Source organism: Melanotaenia boesemani, chromosome 11 (genome assembly GCF_017639745.1).
Source record: "Melanotaenia boesemani isolate fMelBoe1 chromosome 11, fMelBoe1.pri, whole genome shotgun sequence".
In the NCBI taxonomy this organism is placed as follows: domain Eukaryota; kingdom Metazoa; phylum Chordata; class Actinopteri; order Atheriniformes; family Melanotaeniidae; genus Melanotaenia; species Melanotaenia boesemani.
In genome coordinates this window covers 36,969,886-36,990,905 of record NC_055692.1, presented here as the reverse complement: position 1 = coordinate 36,990,905, position 21,020 = coordinate 36,969,886, and the positions used below count along the sequence as shown (strand labels likewise).

General features: G+C 43.4%; 1 protein-coding gene and 1 pseudogene across 2 annotated transcripts in view; one reads left to right on the top strand and one right to left on the bottom strand.

Moving 5' to 3' along the window:
• The window catches only part of LOC121649383, a 543,071-nt pseudogene that overhangs the window by 247,574 nt on the left and 274,477 nt on the right, over positions 1-21,020 (top strand).
• Positions 1-21,020, bottom strand: part of c5 (complement component 5) — a 99,763-nt gene that overhangs the window by 67,830 nt on the left and 10,913 nt on the right. For both annotated transcript variants that reach the window (XM_042000151.1, XM_042000152.1), the window contains exons 7-19: positions 19,297-19,387; positions 19,116-19,221; positions 16,296-16,428; positions 16,099-16,214; positions 14,825-15,013; positions 8,852-9,055; positions 8,542-8,772; positions 5,584-5,721; positions 3,814-3,940; positions 3,650-3,715; positions 1,619-1,810; positions 1,455-1,539; positions 957-1,039 (exon numbers count right to left, since the gene is read on the bottom strand). In XM_042000151.1, coding sequence (XP_041856085.1) covers positions 957-1,039; positions 1,455-1,539; positions 1,619-1,810; positions 3,650-3,715; positions 3,814-3,940; positions 5,584-5,721; positions 8,542-8,772; positions 8,852-9,055; positions 14,825-15,013; positions 16,099-16,214; positions 16,296-16,428; positions 19,116-19,221; positions 19,297-19,387 — 1,761 coding nt within the window. The remainder of the gene's footprint in view (positions 1-956; positions 1,040-1,454; positions 1,540-1,618; positions 1,811-3,649; positions 3,716-3,813; positions 3,941-5,583; positions 5,722-8,541; positions 8,773-8,851; positions 9,056-14,824; positions 15,014-16,098; positions 16,215-16,295; positions 16,429-19,115; positions 19,222-19,296; positions 19,388-21,020) is intronic.

Here is a 21,020-nt window from a genome sequence, read left to right as displayed (position 1 = left end):
GTGGAGAGTGAGAGGGCTAAGATCCTGTGGGACTTCCAAATACAGACTGACAACATGGTGGAGGCCAACCAACCGGACAATGTGATCATGGATAAGCAGCAAATGAAAGCTGTAGTGATGGATGTAGCATCCCCAACCATGGAAATATCAGAAAAAAGAAACACTAGATCCTGGAGAAATGCCAAGGACTGAAGGAAGAGCTGGAGAAAGCCTGGAAGGTGAAGGCAACAGTAGTACCAGTGGTCATCGGAGCGCTGGGGGCCGTGTCCCCCACACTGGAGAAGTGGCTCTAACAGATACCCGGAGAACCATCAGACATCTCCATCCAGGAGAGAGCAGTCCTAGGAATAGCTAAGATACTGGAGGACCCTCAAGCTCCCAGGACTCTGGTAGTGAACCCAAGCTGGAGAGGAACACCCACCCTACCCAGGGGAGATGGGAGGGTGGGGGAGGGACAAGTTTTTTTTTTTATATGTGTACGTATGTATAGGCTGTTTTCTGAGGGCGGATTCATGTCTGCCATCTAGTGGTGGAAAGTGGTATCAGGTTTAAGCTCACTGGCCTGGTGCTTTGCCACTGTGGCGCTTTGAGATGTGGCAAATGTAGACATTTTTAAATCCAGGTTAAAAACTTTTCTTTTCTCATGCGCCTATGCATGAAATCTGCACGGTACCTTTTTTTTTTTTAACTTATCTTGCTTTTAATCATTTTAATGTAATTTATTATTTTATTGTGATTATGTGTTGATTATGAGTTGATGCCTTTTACTATTCTAAATATCTGTAATATCTTTGTTTTATGTAAAGCACTTTGAATTGTCCTGTACATGAAATGTGCTATATAAATAAACTGCCTTGCCTTGCCTTGCCTTGAGGATTAACTCACCTGAACGACACCATTCAGCAGATGGTATGCAGTAGAGAGAGAAGGACCAGGGAAATGATGAAGAAGCTCACCGTTTTCAAACATGCCGATGGTCTTTATCTCCCAGGTGGTGAGAGAGTCTGGCAGAGACTTCTTGATAGTCATCTGACCTGATCTGAGGACACAGACACACACGGATCAATGCTGGGAACAAGGCAGGTGAAGAGCCGGTTCCTCAAGTCTGAGCCATCCGGCTTCTGCCGGTACACCAAATTCTAGCAGTGGAGTGGAAAACAGAAACACGGATGTCTGGTTCAGCTGATGGGTTAGGGTTGTTGTCCTGGTCTCTACTGGTTTTTACTGGTCTCATTTAACTGGTTGCTACCTGCTTTCTTTACATTCTTCTAGGTTTTGGTTTCCAGATCCAGTTCCTACAGATTCCCTGGTTCCTGCTGCAGATCTTTCCTTCATGTTTTCCAGCTCAGCAGAGTGGTCCTGGATAAATCAGGACCAGTCTGCTGAGCTCCAGTAGTCTCTCTCTGAAATGAACTTCTGTCAAGTACCTGTGCAGGTGAGATGATTTACGTCACCTGATTTCATGCGCCTCCCATAACCAGCTTTCTGGGAAGTAGCTGCGCACTAGAGCCGGAGCCTGGTCGAAGTTGGCACCCAGGTCTGTGGAGACCAGCACACATCAGCTGTTAGTGAGGACACGCCAAGCGCTCCCATCAGATGTGTCAGTAACGTGACTCACGGTGGCGTCCCAGCACCAGCCTGTCGTCCAAGTCCAGGCCCTTCTGGATAAACTCGCAGCACTCTCTGAAGGCTTCCCTGCAGGGGGCGCTCTTCCTGAAGGCCTGGTTGGCAAACTGTTCGCAGGTCACGCTCTTCGGGATGTACCGCATGCCCTGCTCACAGCACGGCTTCCTCTTTCCGTAACTGTCAGCTGCTCAGACACACAGGGGGCTGCAGGTTACTATCCGCAGCACACTTTAAATCTGGGTTAACTGCTTCCTGGTCACATTAAATTCATCCCAAGATTAAAGTCAAATCAAATGAAAATCATCCTTGTGACCTGCTGCAGCCATGAAGGAACCAGTTAATGATCAGGTATTCCTAATCCATGACCTCAGATCAATATATTTTCTTCTAATGTAACCAGACAGGATCTAAAGTTTTAGGGAATAATTTGAGTCTGTTTGTGAGTTTTTGGTTTGTCATTGAAATTATTTATCTGGCTATTATTTATTTAGCCTTTAGCAGATGCTTTTCTCCAAAGAGACTTACATCGGAAGATGGTCAGGCAGCAGCATTGATGTCTTAATAGAAGGTGTTGATTTTCATCCCCTGTGGATTTAACTTACTATAACTTATTACTATGTAACTTACTATACTCAACAACTCAGACGTAAGGGAGAAGTAATAAGAAACGCATTTACTGTTAAACCAAGCACAAGATCTGCCCTCTTTCCACCCAGTTACCTGTTTCTCCACATCTCTCGCTTTCTTTTTTTCCCCTTTGATGCATTCAGTAAACCGTGATCTCTGTTCTGCTCCTCTTCTTCTTTGTCTTCTTCTTCTTCTTTATATTTTTTGGGGATTAGCCCTGATCCGCCACCTTATCATTGTGGGGAGGGATCAGACGAAATGCGGCCCAATAGACCCCTATATGAGTCAAATCAGTAGATCCAGGTTTCCTTTGCCTGGATGTGGGTCACTGGGGCCCCCCTCTGGAGCCAGGCCTGGAGGTGGGGCACAGAGGCAAGCGCTTGGTGGCCTGGCCTTTGCCCATGGGGCTCGGTCGGGCTCAACCCAAAAGGGTGACATAGGTCCCCCCCTCCTGTGGGCTCACCACCTGCAGGAGGGGCCATAGGGGTCGGGTGCAGTGTGAGCTGGGCAGCTGCCAGAGGCAGGGACCCTGGAGTTCCTTAAGGCTCTAGATGCTTTAGGGCTGTCTTGGCTGACATGCCTCTGCAGCATCGCTTGGACATCGGGGACAGTTCCCCTAGACTGAAAGACTAGGGTGGTGGGAACACGGGGATCACATTCCTCAGCCTCCCGGGTAAGGTCGATTCAAGTGTCCTGGATCCATTGATTTGACTCATATAGGGGTCTACTGAGCCGCACTTTGTTGTCTGGTCTCTTCCCTAGAGACCTGTTTGCCATGGGTGACCCTACCAGGGGCATAAAGCCCCCGACAACATAGCCCCTAGGATCATCAGGATGGGCAAACTCCTCATTTTATATATATATATTAACTTGTTCTTAATATTGCTTTTAAGTTGTTTTATTCATTGTATGACTGTTTTAATGTTGTGAAACATCTTGTGACATTTGCTCTTGAAAAGTGCTGCATAAACAAGATTTACTTTACTTACGAAGGGTCACTTGCGACTTGACTTGGACTTGCAATAAAGGACTCGTGAACATCTCTGACTCATGCCATAAAAGTCACAATCTGCTGTTATCTCAGCGAGAGAAGCTGATTTTGGTTATGTAGGTACTTTGTCACTGAGGTGAACCAAATCCACCAAAACCACTTCTTTCTCCTTATTTAGGAAGATTCTGACAGTTTTCAAGCCTTACATTAAAGTTTAGATGTTATCACACGAGTATCGATTGATATCAATACCAAAATTGGTATGGATAATGGGATCAATCCGCCCAGCTCTACAAGAGGGGCTCGGACGTTCTTTCTTACCATGGCTGTGCATAAACAGCGCTGCCACACTAAAACTACAAACCAGCCAAACATGCAGGATGATGGTCAGCAGTGGAAACTTACCCATTTCTCTCTTCTGCTCTTCAGTCACAGCTCGCTTTGCACGAACAACCGCTGTACATGGCTCACCTGCACACACGTGTAGTTTATCAGGTCATTTCATGCAGCATTGACACCAGCAGCCTGTGTTTTCCTCAACTGATTGATCAGCTTACTGACAGACTTACTGCTGCTCACTGGGTCGGCATTGGCATTGGTCATGAAGGTGAGGCCTGCTAGTCGGAAGACATCAGAGTTATTTTTGCCGCCGCCGCCTCCACAACCCATGTCAGACTGCTCAATGTGTCGCAGGACCTGCAGGGCACCATACATCCTGTCACCAGCTGCACACGATTCATAAACACAACTCACTGAGAGGGCAGGTGTATCTGGAGTCCATACTTCAATATCTGCCAGTCAAAGCATCACATTTGATACTTTAAATATCGCAATACCACCATGCTGATACCCAACATGCTATTTGTTTTCATTTTTGAGAGTTGAAGCAATAAAAATGTGGAAAAACCATTCAGAATATTCCTTTCTTCCATGTCACATGATCGTAGTAACCTATCAGATGTCATTATGATGATGATGGTAATGGCTTTAGTGATGATGATGATGATGATGGCTTTTGACATTTTACTAGTTTAATGCAGGTTCTCGAGCATCTTGTTCTTTCAGTTTAAGAGACTGTAGAAGTTTACATAACAGCAGAGTAATAAGATGGCACAAGTGTGGTAACATGTTATATGTTAATACAGAAGTAATAACTGGGTAATACTCTGTAACTACCAAAGTATGAGCCAGGTTATAGCCTGGTAGTAACACTGGGTACATCATGGTGAGAAAACACTTCAAACTGAACGTACGGTTATCAAAATAAAATAAAATAGAAACATGTCATTGATCACTTTACAGCCCTGACTTGTGGTTTTTACATAGAAACTGAGATACTATAACATAGAGTTATTATCAGTTTACATGACTATATTACAGTTTTCTGTATAAAACCATACTACTTCCAAATAGTACACCTTCTCATCTTTAAATTAGTTTCACTCTCATTGCTGCAGATTACAGGTCATATATTACCCTGTAACTTCAGTTCTAGCCTATTTTTAGACTCATCCAGTATCCAATGTTACTACCAGGAGATAACCTTGTTATTATTTTGGTAATTACAGAGTATTACCCAGTTCTTCTATATTACCAACACTTTACCAGTGTTTTACCATCTTGTTACTGTGCTGAAATCAAAGTTAATTCATTTGAATCCATTTTAATCATTTGAATTTATTGATTAATCAATATGTAGCTGAATTATTTTGCTGGGAAAGTGGCTTTGTTTGGGATATTGTGAATGAGCAAACGATTTCTGATTCGGATCTAAGAAGTGGAATCGGTCCGTCTACAAACGCAGGTCTCAGTCCACCTACAACGGACCAAACACAGGAAGCTGACAACAAAACAAAGTGCATTATGGGCTCAGTGCACGGTATTGTGGGTAAACACAACCAAAACATAAACACGTGCGAGACAAGGACCCGAAGGAGAAATGTCTGGTGCTCGGACGTGGAAGAACTCGGTAAAAGTTCTGATAGAAACATGATCAACCCCAGACCGCCAGGATCTGATGCAGTTCCATGTTTAGCTGTTATGTACCAGAAACCAAAGTTGTCCTGCATTAACCAACATATGAACCAGTTTTCTCCTTTTTTGGTTGTCTCGTCTTCTCCTTCAGTAATTTCTGGTGCAGCGCTGACTCTGGTGGAGAGAGGAACACGTTATTTTAAAGGTCTGATTTGTTTGAGTCGTGCAGTGTGAATGCAGACTCGATTGCAGCCTCCCAACTGAACCAAGTCCCCGATTGCACCAAGTCTCGCAGACTATCCTGGTGTGAATGCACCCTAACTCATTGGCTGACAAGAAAGATTAACAAGACCCTGCGGTGTTACCATGGAAACAGGGTCCCTGTAGTTGGGTCGAAGGCTGAAAAGAGCAGCGTCTACAGCCGACAGAGCCACCACACCATCCCGATTGACATTGATGTTCATGTGAAGTTCTTCTCTCGGCTTGTAAAATGCAGAATGACTCTGATACAAAAACATACACACACACACACAGACTGACTGAATATACATGTTTTACATTTCAGTGCAGCAAAAACATTGACAAGACAATTCAAAGTGATGTACAATGCAATGCTTGTTTATATTGTTTATTTAACTTATCTTATTGTTATTTATTGCATTCTATTTATACTTTTCTTGCACCTTGTTGCCTCTATTTTGCTTTGTACTTGTATATATTGTGTCTTGTGCTTGTCCTGCTTTACTGTTGGTGTTGTATTGCTACTGGTACCCAAATTTCCCTGAGGACTCTCCAAAGGGATTAATAAAGTATTTCTTTTCTATTCTATTCTATTCTATTCTATTCTATTCTATACATAAAACATTAAAAGCATCACAGCAGGGAGCAGGAAGAAATAACAAGAAAGCAACTAACTTTAAAAGAAAAAAAAGAAATCAAATCAAAACAGAAAGAAAAAGCTAAAATAAAATAGATAAAAAGCCAAAAATAAAGTTCCTGTATGGGGAATTAACAGCTTTTCTGATAAAAGGAACCAAGCAGAAAAGTTTTAACTCTGATGTGAAACTGCTGAGTCAGCAGACCTGCAGGTTTCTGGGAGTTTGTTCCACATGTGAGGAGCATAAAGCTGAACGCTGCCTCTCCACGTTTAGTTCTGACTCTGGGAACAGAAAGTAGATCTGACCCTGATGACCTGAGGGATCTGGTTGCTTCAAACCTACCAGAAGGTCCTCATCATTATTATTATTATTATTATTATTATTATTTTTTTATTTTTTTTTTTTTTTTTTTATTATTATTTTTATTTTTATTTTTATTTTTATTTTTTTTATTGATTGGGATATACTTTTCATGTATAGCAAAACTGTTTAAAATCCAAACAATACAATTATTATTTTGAGAAAAAAATAAAGAAATGAAGAAAAAAGAAAAGAAGGGAAAAAGGGAGTAATAATGGTCTTTTTCATTCTCTGTTCAATTTTTTATCTCTCTCATTAAATAAGGGTTAAATTAATAAAAAGAAACAAAACAGCAAAAAAAAAGGAGGATGCAGGAGTTTACAGCATTAATTAATGAAAAGGAAATGGGAAAGAAAGATTCTCCACCTTTTCCTGTTTCAAGAAAAGTTTGGCATATATTGTCTGACATATTCTTCCCATTTCTCCCAATGTTTTACAAAAGAGTTTTTCTTTAAGTTAACAGAAAAGGTTAGTTTTTCCATGCTACATGGCCATTGTCACCGCATTCCACTCTTCAACCGACGGTTCACTTTGCTCCATCCATTTTTTAGTTATTGTTTTTTTTCCCTGCTGCTATAAGCACATTCCATAAATATCCATCTATTCCTTTCAGTTCTGGAGGCTTATACCCTAAATACATTATTTTGAAGTCAAAGGGAATTTTGATTTTGAAAATCATCTGCATCACTTTATTTACCTTTGTCCAGTAACTGTTAACCTTTGGTCATCCCCAGAAAATATGATGATGGTGGGGATTTTGGCAGCTACAGTTTTTTCAGCAGTGGGCAGTGCCCCCTGAATAATGTGCACTCTGAGATGGAAGCATAAACCAGAAGATCCTGAATGGATTCTGGTCTTAAACCATTTAGGTTTTTGTAAACTAATAGCAGGAAGCCAATGTAAAGATCTTAGGACTGGAGGTCTAGGATCTTCTTTCTTGGCCATAGTGAGGACTGGAGTTCTATGATTGACTGTCCTGGTCTTAGTGAGGACTATAGGTCTAGGATCTACTGTCCTGGTCTTAGTGAGGACTGGTGTTCTAGGATCTACTTTCTTGGTCTTAGTGAGGACTGGAGTTCTAGGATCTACGTTCCTGGTCTTAGTGAGGACTGGAGTTCTAGGATCTATGTTCCTGGTCTTAGTGAGGACTGGAGCAGCAGCGTTCTGGACTAACTGCAGGAGTCTGATGGAGTTTTCAGGGAGACCTGTGAGGACAACATTACAGCATTCCAGTCTACTAAAGATAAATGTGGACCAGTTTTTCTAAATCCTGCTGAGTCATCAGTCCTTTAATCCTCCAGATGTTCCTTAAGTCAGTGTTTTCCAATCCAGGTCCTCGGGACCCCCTGCCCTGCATGTCTTAGGCATGTTCCTACTCCAACACACCATTTTCAGCAAGTGAAGAGTCTCACAGTTTACAGATGAGGCAGGGACATAAATTTTTGGACCTGTGGTCACGCTGGTATGATCAGATCATGTGACATTTTTATAAACAACTTAACACGAAGACTAGATGACGTGGAGCTGCTGTCAGCTATGCTGGAAAGTTCAGATCTGAAACTCTTCTCTGTTGGTTTTTTTTTCTTTTTTTCTTGGATGGACTGTGGAACAGATACGAGATACAAAGGTTTTAATTTGATAATAATATTATCAAATGTCTGTAATTTACAGATTATCGAGCATAATTTGATAAATGGTTGACATTGGAAAGTTCTTCAACTTACCACTAGAGGGAGCAATCTGAGAGCAGAAATGCGGTTTTAGACAATCTTTTTGTTATTTCCTTACCTATTCTTCAGGAATAGTTCAACTTGGCTGTCTTTTGTCTCGTTCTATGTCCAGATGATCCCACAAATCTTCAATAATGTTCAGTTTAGGTTGAAAAAGCAGAAAATGTCCAAAGAAAATCTTTGAAAGACTTTCAGAAAGCCGGAGATCTATTGCTCTTAAAATATTACACAAAGCACCTGGCTGTTTTAGAGGACTGAGGACTGGATCAATACCTTTCTACTTCCTGTAAGTGAAAGCCTGGACAGATAAACTAGTTGTGGATGCTGGCTGAAGCATACAGAGTGGACAGCATACCTTGGTGTTTAGTTCCACATTGAGTCCGTTGATACACTTAGCTTTGACATCCAACCAGACGGAGTCGGCCACAAGCTCGGAGGTCCCCTCTCCATGCAGGATGTAGTAAACTAGCAGCCGGATGGATGGAACCATGGAATTGGTCACCAAAAAGTTCAGGTTCTGCACATTGTCAATGCTGGCCACAAACGGCTGACTGTCATGATGCACCACCTTGCCTTTAGATATCACCTGGAGGAACACAGCAGTGATGTCATCAGTCACTATGGATACAGACAAACTTTCATCATGTCCAGCTCCATCTTCTCACCAGGTAGCTGATGGTTTTGATCTGCAGGAAGGAGGGGGCCGACGTGTAAACCTGGATGTTGCTGTACTGGTCCACCACCAGGCCACGGCCGAACATTGGCGTGTTGATGTAGAGGTACCGGCGGTTCGGGGAGTGGTATGCCTCCGCCTTCAGCTCCAGGCTGGCCTGACTTTGTCTTGGGAGGCTGTCTTCTGCCGTCTCAAACTGTATCAACAAAAACCAGAAAATGAAAGAAAAAGAAGAAATGAATAAAACATTTTAAGGATGGCAATAATGTCTGTCACAACCACAGTGGCAGCTCATGTCACACCTGTGCAGAATTTACCTGTGCTGACGTCAGACTCCACATGAGACTTGTAAACAATATTCTATATTTAATATTTTCATCATGATCGCCATATAAAATTTAATATTATATGGTAGTACGGGATCGGTCCTGGTCTATGGTCTGGTGGTAGACTGGATCCTGGTGTGGTAGCAGGGGGATCAGTTCTGGTCTACGGTCTGGTGGTGGTGGTAGACTTGATCCTGGTGTGGTAGTAGGGGGATCAGTTCTGGTCTACGGTCTGGTGGTGGTGGTAGACTGGATCCTGGTGTAGTAGTAGGGGGATCGGTTCTGGTCTATGGTCTGGTGGTGGTGGTGGTAGACTTGATCCTGGTGTGGTAGTAGGGGGATCAGTTCTGGTCTACGGTCTGGTGGTGGTGGTAGACTGGATCCTGGTGTAGTAGTAGGGGGATCGGTTCTGGTCTACGGTCTGGTGGTGGTGGTAGACTGGATCCTGGTATGGTAGCAGGGGGATCGGTTCTGGTCTACGGTCTGGTGGTGGTGGTAGACTGGATCCTGGTGTGGTAGCAGGGGGATCGGTTCTGGTCTTTGGTCTGGTGGTGGTGGTAGACTGGATCCTGGTGTGGTAGTACAGGATTGGTTCTAGTCTACGGTCTGGTGGTGGTGGTAGACTGGATCCTGGTGTGGTAGCAGGGGGATCGGTTCTGGTCTTTGGTCTGGTGGTGGTGGTAGACTGGATCCTGGTGTGGTAGTACAGGATCGGTTCTGGTCTTTGGTCTGGTGGTGGTGGTAGACTGGATCCTGGTGTGGTAGTACAGGATCGGTTCTGGTCTACGGTCTGGTGGTGGTGGTAGACTGGATCCTGGTGCAGTAGTGGGGGATTGGTTCTGGTGTACTGTTACAGGATATATTCCTGTTATTATTATAATAGATTTTTATGCTGTAGCTACTTTTTTCCTGTTAAATGAAACTGGATCATGTAGCGCTAGCTTAGCCAGTGCTAAGTAACGTGGATACTGAGCACATTAGTAGCTGTACTCGGACAAAGTCTCTTCTAGAAATATGCAGCACCATGCCAATAATTTTAAAGAATGAATAATTAGGAACTACTTAAAATTTACTTCAAATTGGTGTACTGGTGTAGTGATACTGGTGTAGTGATATTGGTGTAGTGATACTGGTGTAGTGATACTGGTGTAGTGATACTGGTGTAGTGATATTGGTGTAGTGACATTGGTGTAGTGATACTGGTGTAGTGATATTGGTGTAGTGATACTGGTGTAGTGATATTGGTGTAGTGATACTGGTGTAGTGATCCTAGTGTAGTGATATTGGTGTAGTGATATTGGTGTAGTGACATTGGTGTAGTGATACTGGTGTAGTGATATTGGTGTAGTGATACTGGTGTAGTGATATTGGTGTAGTGATACTGGTGTAGTGATATTGGTGTAGTGATACTGGTGTAGTGACATTGGTGTAGTGATACTGGTGTAGTGATATTGGTGTAGTGATACTGGTGTAGTGATATTGGTGTAGTGATAGTGGTGTAGTGATCCTAGTGTAGTGATATTGGTGAAGTGATACTGGTGTAGTGATATTGGTGTAGTGATACTGGTGTAGTGATACTGGTGTAGTGATACTGGTGTAGTGATATTGGTGTAGTGATACTGGTGTAGTGATATTGGTGTAGTGACATTGGTGTAGTGATACTGGTGTAGTGATATTGGTGTAGTGATACTGGTGTAGTGATATTGGTGTAGTGATACTGGTGTAGTGATACTGGTGTAGTGATATTGGTGTAGTGATACTGGTGTAGTGATCCTGGTGTAGTGATACTGGTGTAGTGATACTGGTGTAGTGATATTGGTGTACTGATACTGGTGTAGTGATATTGGTGTAGTGATACTGGTGTAGTGATCCTGGTGTAGTGATATTGGTGTAGTGATACTGGTGTAGTGATATTGGTGTAGTGACATTGGTGTAGTGATCCTGGTGTAGTGATATTGGTGTAGTGATCCTGGTGTAGTGATACTGGTGTAGTGATATTGGTGTAGTGATACTGGTGTAGTGATATTGGTGTAGTGACATTGGTGTAGTGATACTGGTGTAGTGATATTGGTGTAGTGATACTGGTGTAGTGATACTGGTGTAGTGATATTGGTGTAGTGATACTGGTGTAGTGATCCTGGTGTAGTGATATTGGTGTAGTGATACTGGTGTAGTGATATTGGTGTAGTGATACTGGTGTAGTGATACTGGTGTAGTGATACTGGTGTAGTGATACTGGTGATCCATGCAGGTCTGGAAAGATGTTTTTGTCCTCCACCTACAGGGATGACCTGAGGAGGCTGGTGCTCCCCTGCCCCCTGGCCGAAGCACTAGCATAACTTCATACAAGCAGACATACATGCACATGCAAATAAATGAAAACATCATCCTTGCCAAAAACACCTGCTGCACCTTTCATCCTAACATTTGGATATAAAAACGTCATAAAAGGGCAAATAAAAGATCAATAATGGAATACTGGGAATATCGGGAGTCCAGCCTCCTGCTGTTCACAGAGACGTGGCTAATTGCGCTAACTCTGAACACGACTGCCTAACTAGACGACTTCACACTCCCACGGGCAGACAGAAGCAAGGAGAGCGGTAAGTGGAACAGAGGAGGGCTGGCAGTGTTTGCTAATGATAAATGGTGTAACCCGGGGCACATCACTGTCAAGAACAAGACATTGACCTGTTGGCATGAGGCCTCGCTACCTGCCGAGGGAGTTCACTCATGCCCTTGCGGTAGTAGCTGATAATGGTGATGCAGCCTGTGATGTCCTGCTCAGCTGTGAGCAGGCTGCAGACCTAACACCCAGATGCTCTCCTCCTCATCTCTGGAGACTTCAATCATCCACCTCCATCCTCCTCTCTGCCCAAATTCACCCAGTATGTCACATGCCACACCAGAGACAATGGCCACGGTTACATGGTGTTTATTAATTCGGAATTTATTATTCAGAAGTAAATAATTTTGAATTAAAGTGTTCTCCTTTGTGTTTACGTGGAAATAGTAAGTCCAAATTGAGGTTTTCATGGAAAAGACTTTTAATCGACTTTATTTAATTCGCTTTAGATCAGGGGGCGGGGAAGGGTTCTGATTGGCCGGGGGGGCATGACGTATTTATGCCTAATGGAAGAAAACAAACTCCAGCTCCTGCTTCTTTTCCTTTCGTCTACAACATGGAAGACCACATAATAAGAACCATGTTCACTCTGATGGCGACTCTAGTTTTGAAGCAGCAGCATCCTGCTTCACTTTGGTCAGCTGAGGTTGAGAAGGGAGGTAGAGCACCATATCGTCATGGCGACAGGACAAGGGAACGAACGTGGAATGAACGTTTACATGACAGAGGAATTAATCTGCTCAGATTTAAAATCAGAATAAACGAGACACTTACTTTGGATTTAATTTTAATTCTGAATGGCCGTTTTCATTTGGAATTAGCTGCTTACAAGGTCATTTTTAAAGAGGATTTCATTTCTGTTCTGAATTTAAGAGGAATTAAAACTCTCATATAAACGTGACGAACAGAGTAGTGCAGAGGTCCCCAACCCTGGTCCTTAAGGCCCACTACCCTGCAGGTCTTAGATGTGTCCCTGCAACCCTCATCACAGTCGGTGCTCCTCACAAGATTACAAGATTACAAGAGATTTGTTTGTCATTATACAAGTGCAGGACACAGGTACAATGAAATGATTTCCAGTACAACCCGTCCAAGAGTAGACAGCAACAACATGTAAGCACAAACAGGATCAGGCAGACTGAGGCAGCAGCCACAGCGCAGCGCGCCTGTATTAGTATTAGATATAAATGGAAAAGATAACATGAGGGGAATAAGATGAGGCTAGAGAAAAAAAAGGCATCTCAACACTGGGCCTAGGGGCCCTGTACCTCCTCCCTCACGCCCTCACAACACAGCAGGTGAGGAATGCCCTGAAGAAGAACAGGTCCGAACGGCATCAATTCTGGACTCCTGGGGTCCTCTGCAGACCAGCTGTGTGGGATTTTTGGGGACAGGTTCAACCTAAGCTTGAAGGTGGGGAGACAGCTCTGGAAGACGTCCTGCATAGTCCCAGCGCCAAAGACCCCGCTGAAGAGACTGGTCCTCGCCTATCTGTGCCTGCTGGTGAGCCCTTTCATGGACCCACTGCAGTTCACCTACCAGCCTGACATCGGGGAGGTTGATGCCATCATCTACCTCCTTCCCACCTCTCCCACTCATCTGGAGAAGGCTGGAAACACTGTGAGCATCATGTTATTTGATTTCTCCAGTGCATTCAGCCCCATCCAGCCCAGGCTGCTGGGGGACAAGCTGCAGCTAGCTGGGGTGGACCACCACCTCACTACATGGTCAAGAAGAGTGTAAGCAGCCTATTCCTGCTCAGGAGGCTGGGGTCTTTTGGAGTGTAGAGACCGCTCCTCAGGAACTTTTATGACTCATCATCATCACGGACAGGGACAAGAGGAGAACAGGCTGACTGGTGAGGAGGGCCAGCTCTGTCCTGGGATGCTCCCTAGAGTCAGTGGAGGTGGTGGGAAACACGAGAATGATGGCTAAAGGCCCATTTCTGCTCCACCATTAAGTTGTTTCCAATAGCCAACATGCCCTAAACACTCATATAGTCTTTATTCAAAAGCTCATAGAATTTCTAAAGTTGTGCTCATTTTCATTCTTCTTCTGCTGTTTTGTTCCCTTCTGATCCTCTTCTTCTCTGGTTTGTTTCTTTTGTTGATCTCATGTCAGCTATTCTGCTCAGCACTGACGCACAATTTCTGGTGGTATTGCTCCATCTTCTGCGTCAAGTGGTGGATAGCTAAGCTCGCTGACAACGGACCAAATTACGTGAGTAACTGACGCAAAAGATGGACGAACCTGTCCATCCGTCTGCGTATCCTTCTTCTGCGTCCAGCATAAAGCTGTCACCCCTATTAAACATGTCCCACCCTCTACAGGACACTGGCAGCATTGGGCAGCTCCTCCAGGGACCGAATGCTCCATCCACAGCGTCAAGGAGAGGTACTGCAGGTCCTTCCTACCTGCTGCAGTCAGATTGGACAATAAAGGAATTGCCCCCAAATAGACAAATAAATAACAACAACAAATAACAACTGGATTCTTGCACAATACACTCCACCTCACCTCACTGCTCACTGTTTTGCTGTTTTCACTTTTTTTTCTACTTGGAATATTATACATACACACATATATATGTATTTATATGTATTCTCAGGCTCATCCTCTCTCTGTACTGTGTACAGGTATAATCATAGTTAAAGTTCTATTTATTTATTCTATCATTTTTGGATTTTTATGCTAAATATTTTTTTAAATCTTTTCTTATGTCTTTCATTTCCTACAATTTACTTTCTGCTGTGTGTCTTGCTGTTATACCGTTTATACTTATAACGTTAAACCGGGACCAGTTAACAGACATGACTCAGATTACATTAAATAGCTCAACCAGCTCCTTTCCCTCAGAGAGGCTGAGAGGACCCCTGAGAAGCAGCCCCAGCATCGGCCATTTTTCATTCAAAGTTAAGACATAAAAAGCTTTCCTGTGCAGCCCAAACAACAGAGGACAGAAAACCAGAACAAACAAAGGTGTTAACAGTATGTAAATGCTCCTCTTCCTCACCTTCAGCTTCACTGTGGCAGCATTTTTCAGAGGGTTGCAGATGAAGTAGGACAGGCCACTTGATCCGGTGGCGGTGCTCTCCTGACAGGTCATGTGCTTGACTTCATGACTATCTGTGATCACCTCCTCCTCCACCAGACGCACCGGAATCTCACTCACCGGCTTGTTCAGGTGATCCCTTACCAGCACCTGCAGAAACAAACACATTGCACCTGTCTTTCACAGCCAAACCCAAGGAGACCAGACCAAAGGTCCACCAAGTTCTGGAGCCTTCAGCAGAAAATGCAGTCTGTGCAGCAGCCAGGGACGTCTCTAGGATTTAAAGACAGGGGAACTTCGCCCCAAGGGGGTGAAGAACAAAGTTTTCCCTTCCATTCAGAGGTGCAATCATGACGATTATTAATTAAAAGCAGTCATTTTAATGATGTCCATGTACGGTGATGTTAATTTAGACATAAAGTTGTGTGGGACATGAGGGACATTAAAATGACAACATGCTCCTGCTCAGTTCTGGATATAATGATATAAATGCTAAATGCTAGACTAGAACATCCTCATACCTGATTCCACTTCCTGTTAGATTACTTCAGGTCTGTTTTCTATACCTGCTTTATCCTGTTCAGGGTCCCTTATATTCACTCTGAGGATCAATATAGAATAGCCTGAAAAATACTTTTGTATGGACAGTGAGAGGAAGTCATGCATTCACACACAGAAATCAAAGTCCACATAAAAACACAACAGCCAAGATTCAACCAGGAACTTTGTACTGTGAGGAATCTAACCACCAAGCAACCAGTCCTAGGTCACGAACTCTGCTTCACAGACAGATTCAACTGGGAATCTAACCACCGAGCGACCTGTCAAAGGTCACCGACTCCCCTCCACAGACCGATTCAACCAGGAATCAGTGACTTCTCTTCACATAAACAAGTTTACAATGGTTGCTTACATTTATTTTGGCAGTGGCCGGAGAACTATGGTTCAGCACAAAGATATTCATCAGCGCAGATTTCAAGTAATTTCTGTGAGGTGCAGAATCAAACGCTTGTGTTGAGAACCGTCTGCTCATTAGGTCTGAAAACCTGCCTGAAGACCTCAATCAGTAGTGAGGTGATTCAGAGGAGGAACTGAAAATCAGAGGACTTCTAGTGTTAAATATACCCCGACACAGAAAACCAGCAACCTGTCAATCATTTTTCCCGTTGAGGGGTTTGAGTGAGAGAGGAAACCAACACATAAGCTGTTTTCAGTGCAGCATGTATGAAACACACCTGGATGTTATAAGGAAGTCCAGGTTTGATGAAGGGAGGAGTAGAAATCAGACTCAGATGATAAGGTGACTTGACAAACTTGACTGAAGCAAATTCCGCTTCCTGCGTTATACCACCTATGAGATAAGTTCTGGTTGTCAGGAACTCATGTTATAAAGTGAGGGTTGAGACCTGGATGAAGGCGTTCATGACCATACCTGTGTCCTCCGTTAACAGCACAGTTACATACAGGTACTTCCCCACCAGGCCGTCAAGGTCTTTCGGTCCATCGTGATTTTTCAGGACGTCCTGCATGTTGAGAGTCACATCCACTCTACCTTCAGAGGACAGCTGAAAGAGACATGAACACCATGAGAATGCATATTTAGACATGCTGTTAGAGATAGAAAGTAGGAAGTATAAAAACTTTAAATTAAAGATAATCAGTCAATTTGTACTTTTTATATCAGACTTTTTATCTAAAACTGGAAATATCACAAAGTGCAAATAAAGGTAACAGAATAATAAAACAGTAAATCCCATCCCAACTCTAATTTAGTAAAAGAATTATACTCTGAGCAACATGTTTGTGGTCTCCTCAGTCTTTCAGATAAAATAAGCAAAACTGCTGAAACCTTGGAGGAATATATGATGTGAACCTCGGCTTGATGGTCAGGTCAAACATGGAGCTCAGCCTGTTGTTGCTAGCCAAAATGAGCTCAACGACATAGCACATTCACTTCTATGCAGATGATACTCTGATTTACTTCTTCATGTAGCTTGATGAAACCAATCAGTTTGTTAGATCACAAAGATGTCTTAAAGACATGAAGACCTGGATGACTCTGAATTTTCTCCTTCCAAACTCTGAGGTTGTTGTCCTTAGACAAAACTCAGGACAAACTCAGGACAAATTGTCTAGCTGTGTAATTAATCCGGATGGTTTTAATTTGGCTTCCAGTTCTACAGTGAGGAACCTTGAGATGTTTTTCTGGACCTTTGGTTTGCATGTAAAACAGGTCTCTGGAACCACTTTTTCCAACCTACGTAATATTTAAAAAATTAGAGGCATCCTGTCTCAAAGTGATGCAGAAAAACTAGTCCATGCTTTTATTACTTTCAGATTGGACGAATGCTATTCCTTATTGATGTTCTGTCCCAGATATGGCCTGAAAATCTCCAGCTGATCCACAATGCTGCAGTGTGGGTTCTGATGACAACTAGCAGGAGAGATCATATTTCTCCAGTTTCTTTTCATCGGCTCCCTGTTAAATCCAGGATAGAATTTAAAATCCTTTGTCTCACATATAAAGTTCTCCATGACCAGGCTCCATTGTATATTAAAAATCTCATAGTTCCAGATATTCCCAACAGAGCTCTTCGCTCTTAGACTGCAGGTCTACTTGTGGTTCCCAGAGTCTCCAAGAGTCCATCTGGAGGCAGAGCCTTCGGCTTTCAGACCCCTCTCTTATGGAACCAGCTACCAGTTTGGGTTTAGGAGGCAGACACTTTAAGATCAGGCTTAAAACCTTCCTGTCTGATAGAAATGATAGTTAGGGGGGGTCTAGCCGTCCCTTAGTTGTGCTCAGTGTTGGGAGTAACATGTTACAAAGTAACATTACAGTAACGATATTACTTTTTTGGGTAACGAAGTGAAGTAGTGCATTACACTTAGAATATTGGTAAGGAAATAACTGTACTGGACTACAGTAACATGTTTTTCTGCGTTACACGAGCCGTGTTTGCCTATGTGTAAAGTTCTGATCTGTGGTACGTGCATGCTGCTGCCTGTGTATGTGCTTCCCTGGGCACGTTGCCATAGAGATCGATTTGCATGATGTAGCTGATTGTGCTCCAACTAAAGAGAAAGAAAAATGAAGCCGGACAGTCGGAGATATGGGCTTTAGGTAAGTGCCGATATTCGCATTATTTTCAGGTCAGTCCAGTTTCAGTCCAAACCTGTGGTGAAAGATCCTGCTCGCCGGTCAGTGGAAGGAGTCCGTCAGCAGCCGACCCGCCTAAACAAGCAGCCGACCCGCTTAAACAAGCTAAGCTTTTTTCAACATTTGCTGGCGCGCAGCAGCCGGTAAGACAGAAATGAACAAGCTAGTTGCAGTTTCATTGTAGGAGACACGCTCCCCCTGTTGACTATTGAATGGCCCAGGTTTAGAAAAATACTAGATAAAATGATGATGAGACAAGTGTGTCCATTTATTCCCACAGACAGGAATGTTGTTGTTGTGGTTTTAAATCTGTTTTGTTTACAATATACAGTAAACACTCTGCAGACAGGCAGCGATGATTTGGCTATGTTGTTTGTCCATGTCTGTGAATTAAGAAATAGTAAAGTAAATTAATAAGTAGTGGCGTTACTTTTCAAATGCAGTAACAAGTAAAGTAATTTCATTACAATTTACAGAAGTAATGAGTAACTAGTAACTAATTACTTTTTTTAGAGTAACTGCCACAACACTGGTTGTGCTGCCAAAAGCTGTTATTGTGAATTCACTGGAATTTATTTGTCTGTAAATCCCTGAGATGATATTATGAAGTGGTGAAGTACAGCCGAAGTAAAGAAGTAAAGCTGAAATTGAACTGAATTTTCTTCTGCTGTTAAACATTTTGTAACACTGTTTCGATAAAAGCTATAGCTATAAAAGCTATAAAGTTTTTTTTTATTATATTTTAGCATTTGGAGGATTACAATGGTATATCTATCTATCTATCTATCTATCTATCTATCTATCTATCTATCTATCTATCTATCTATCTATCTGTCTGTCTGTCTGTCTGTCTGTCTGTCTGTCTGTCTGTCCGCCCGCCTTGTTGGTGAGGAAATCCAGGTTTCTGTTCAGATGATAAACTATCAGCCTCTAGAAATGTTATGTTTAATACATAAAACATGCTCTGGGTAACTGGGTTATCCTCCCTAAACAATAATATCCTAAATGAATGAGTTGAACATGCTAAATGTTGAACAGGGGGTCACGTTGGGGTTGAAATGAACCCTGGAAACACCTGCTTGGTGGTGTTCTTACCCTTTTCCTGGTGACTGAGGTGGTGATGATGACTGGAGCTTTTGAACCAACATAACCATAACGGAGGAAGAGCTCCCCATCGGCCACTGGAGCGCCGTGCAGATACCTGAGATGGGTGAAAGTACCATCGGGTTTAACTCACAACAGACTTTCTGCACACGGTGCGGCCATATTTACTCACCGGGCGGAAACTTTAAAGGAGAAATCCTGGAAGTGGCTGTAGGTAATGAAGTTTGTTCTTGGTTCAAAGTGGATGGTGAAACTGGGAAGAACTGTTACACAAGACAAACTATCAGTAATATACATGTTATACTATACACGTTATCAGTACCACCAGGTCAGCCCATGCTGTAATGGTTTGCTTTACTCTTTCACCCATTGGTTCCCAAACTGGGATCCCTGATCCCCCAAGGAGGTCCCCAAAGACCACATGGGGTCCATGAGTTCCTGTCTGATTAATAAAATGTAGGTCCTATCCACACTGAGAGGAGTTGAGGTGTTTCTGCTTATTTATCATGTGGACGTTTTGTTTCCATGGAAGCAGCATTTTTGCATTTTAGGAGCCTGAAGTTACACAGTGTTGGCGGAGCACTGCTTTCCCTTCCTGAGCCGTCGGATGGCGGACCAGAATCTCTTCAAAGCCATCCAGAAGTCATTCTCCATGGCCTCTCCAAATTCCTCCCATGCCCGAGTTTTTGCTTTAGCGACCACCGAAGCCATATCCTGTTGTGCCTGCCGATACCCATCAGCTGCTTCTAGAGTCCCACAGGCCAAAAAGGCCCGATAAGACTCATTCTTCAGCTTGACGGCAACCCTTACTGCTGGTGTCCACCAACGAGTTGGGGGTTACCGCCACGACAGGCCCCGACGACCTTACGGCCACAGCTACGACTGGCAGCCTCGACAATAGAGGCACGGAACACAGCCCACTCGAACTCATTGTCCCCCGCCTCACCCGGGACATGATTGAAGCTCTGCCAGAGATGGGAGTTGAAACTCTTTCTGACAAGAGACTCTGCCAGACGTTCCCAGCAGACCCTCACAACACGCTTGGGTCTGCCAGGCCTGACCGGCAGCCTCCCCCACCATCTGAGCCAACTCACCACCATGTGGTGATCAGTAGACAGCTCCGCCCCTCTCTTCACCCGAGTGTCCAGAGCATGCGGCCGCAAGTCCGTCGATACGACTACCAAGTCAATCAACGAACTGCGGCCTAGAGTGTCCTGGTGCCAAGTGCACATGTGGACACTCTTATGTCTGAACAAGGTGTTCGTTATGGACAATCCATGACGAGCACAGAAGTCCAGCAACAAAACACCACTGGGATTTGGATCGGGGGGCCATTCCTCCCAATCACACCCCGCCAGATCTCACTGTCATTGCCCATGTGAGCATTGAATTCCCCCAGCAGAACGAGGGAGTCCCAGGAAGGAGTGCTCTCCAACACCCCCTCCAAGGACTCCAAAAAGGGTGGGTGCCAAGGTTATTATAGTTAATGAAAACAATCTAAAAAACAAAAACTAGAATTAAAAAAAATTCTTGTTAACTGAAATGAAAATTAATACGATCAGGTACTATCAGAGGGATCAAATGTAGAGCTGGTGGATCGTGTACGTGTAGCGATGTCACTGGTTTTTTGGAAAGTGGTTTACATCTGCCTGCTACACTCTTAGCCCAGAATTTGTTTGAACATAAACTTTTTAGTAGTGAATAATTATCATTTTATGTTTTGAATAAACACTGTCTCATTAATAAAACAAATAAGCTGTTTCTAATCGTTTTCTGCATTGTGTAGTGTAATAATAATGATTAGACAAGAAAATTCAACATGTTACATTTCTGTCAGAGGGGGTGGGGCTATTTTCAAAACTCAACATATCTGGACCGCAAAGGTTCATGGGGAAT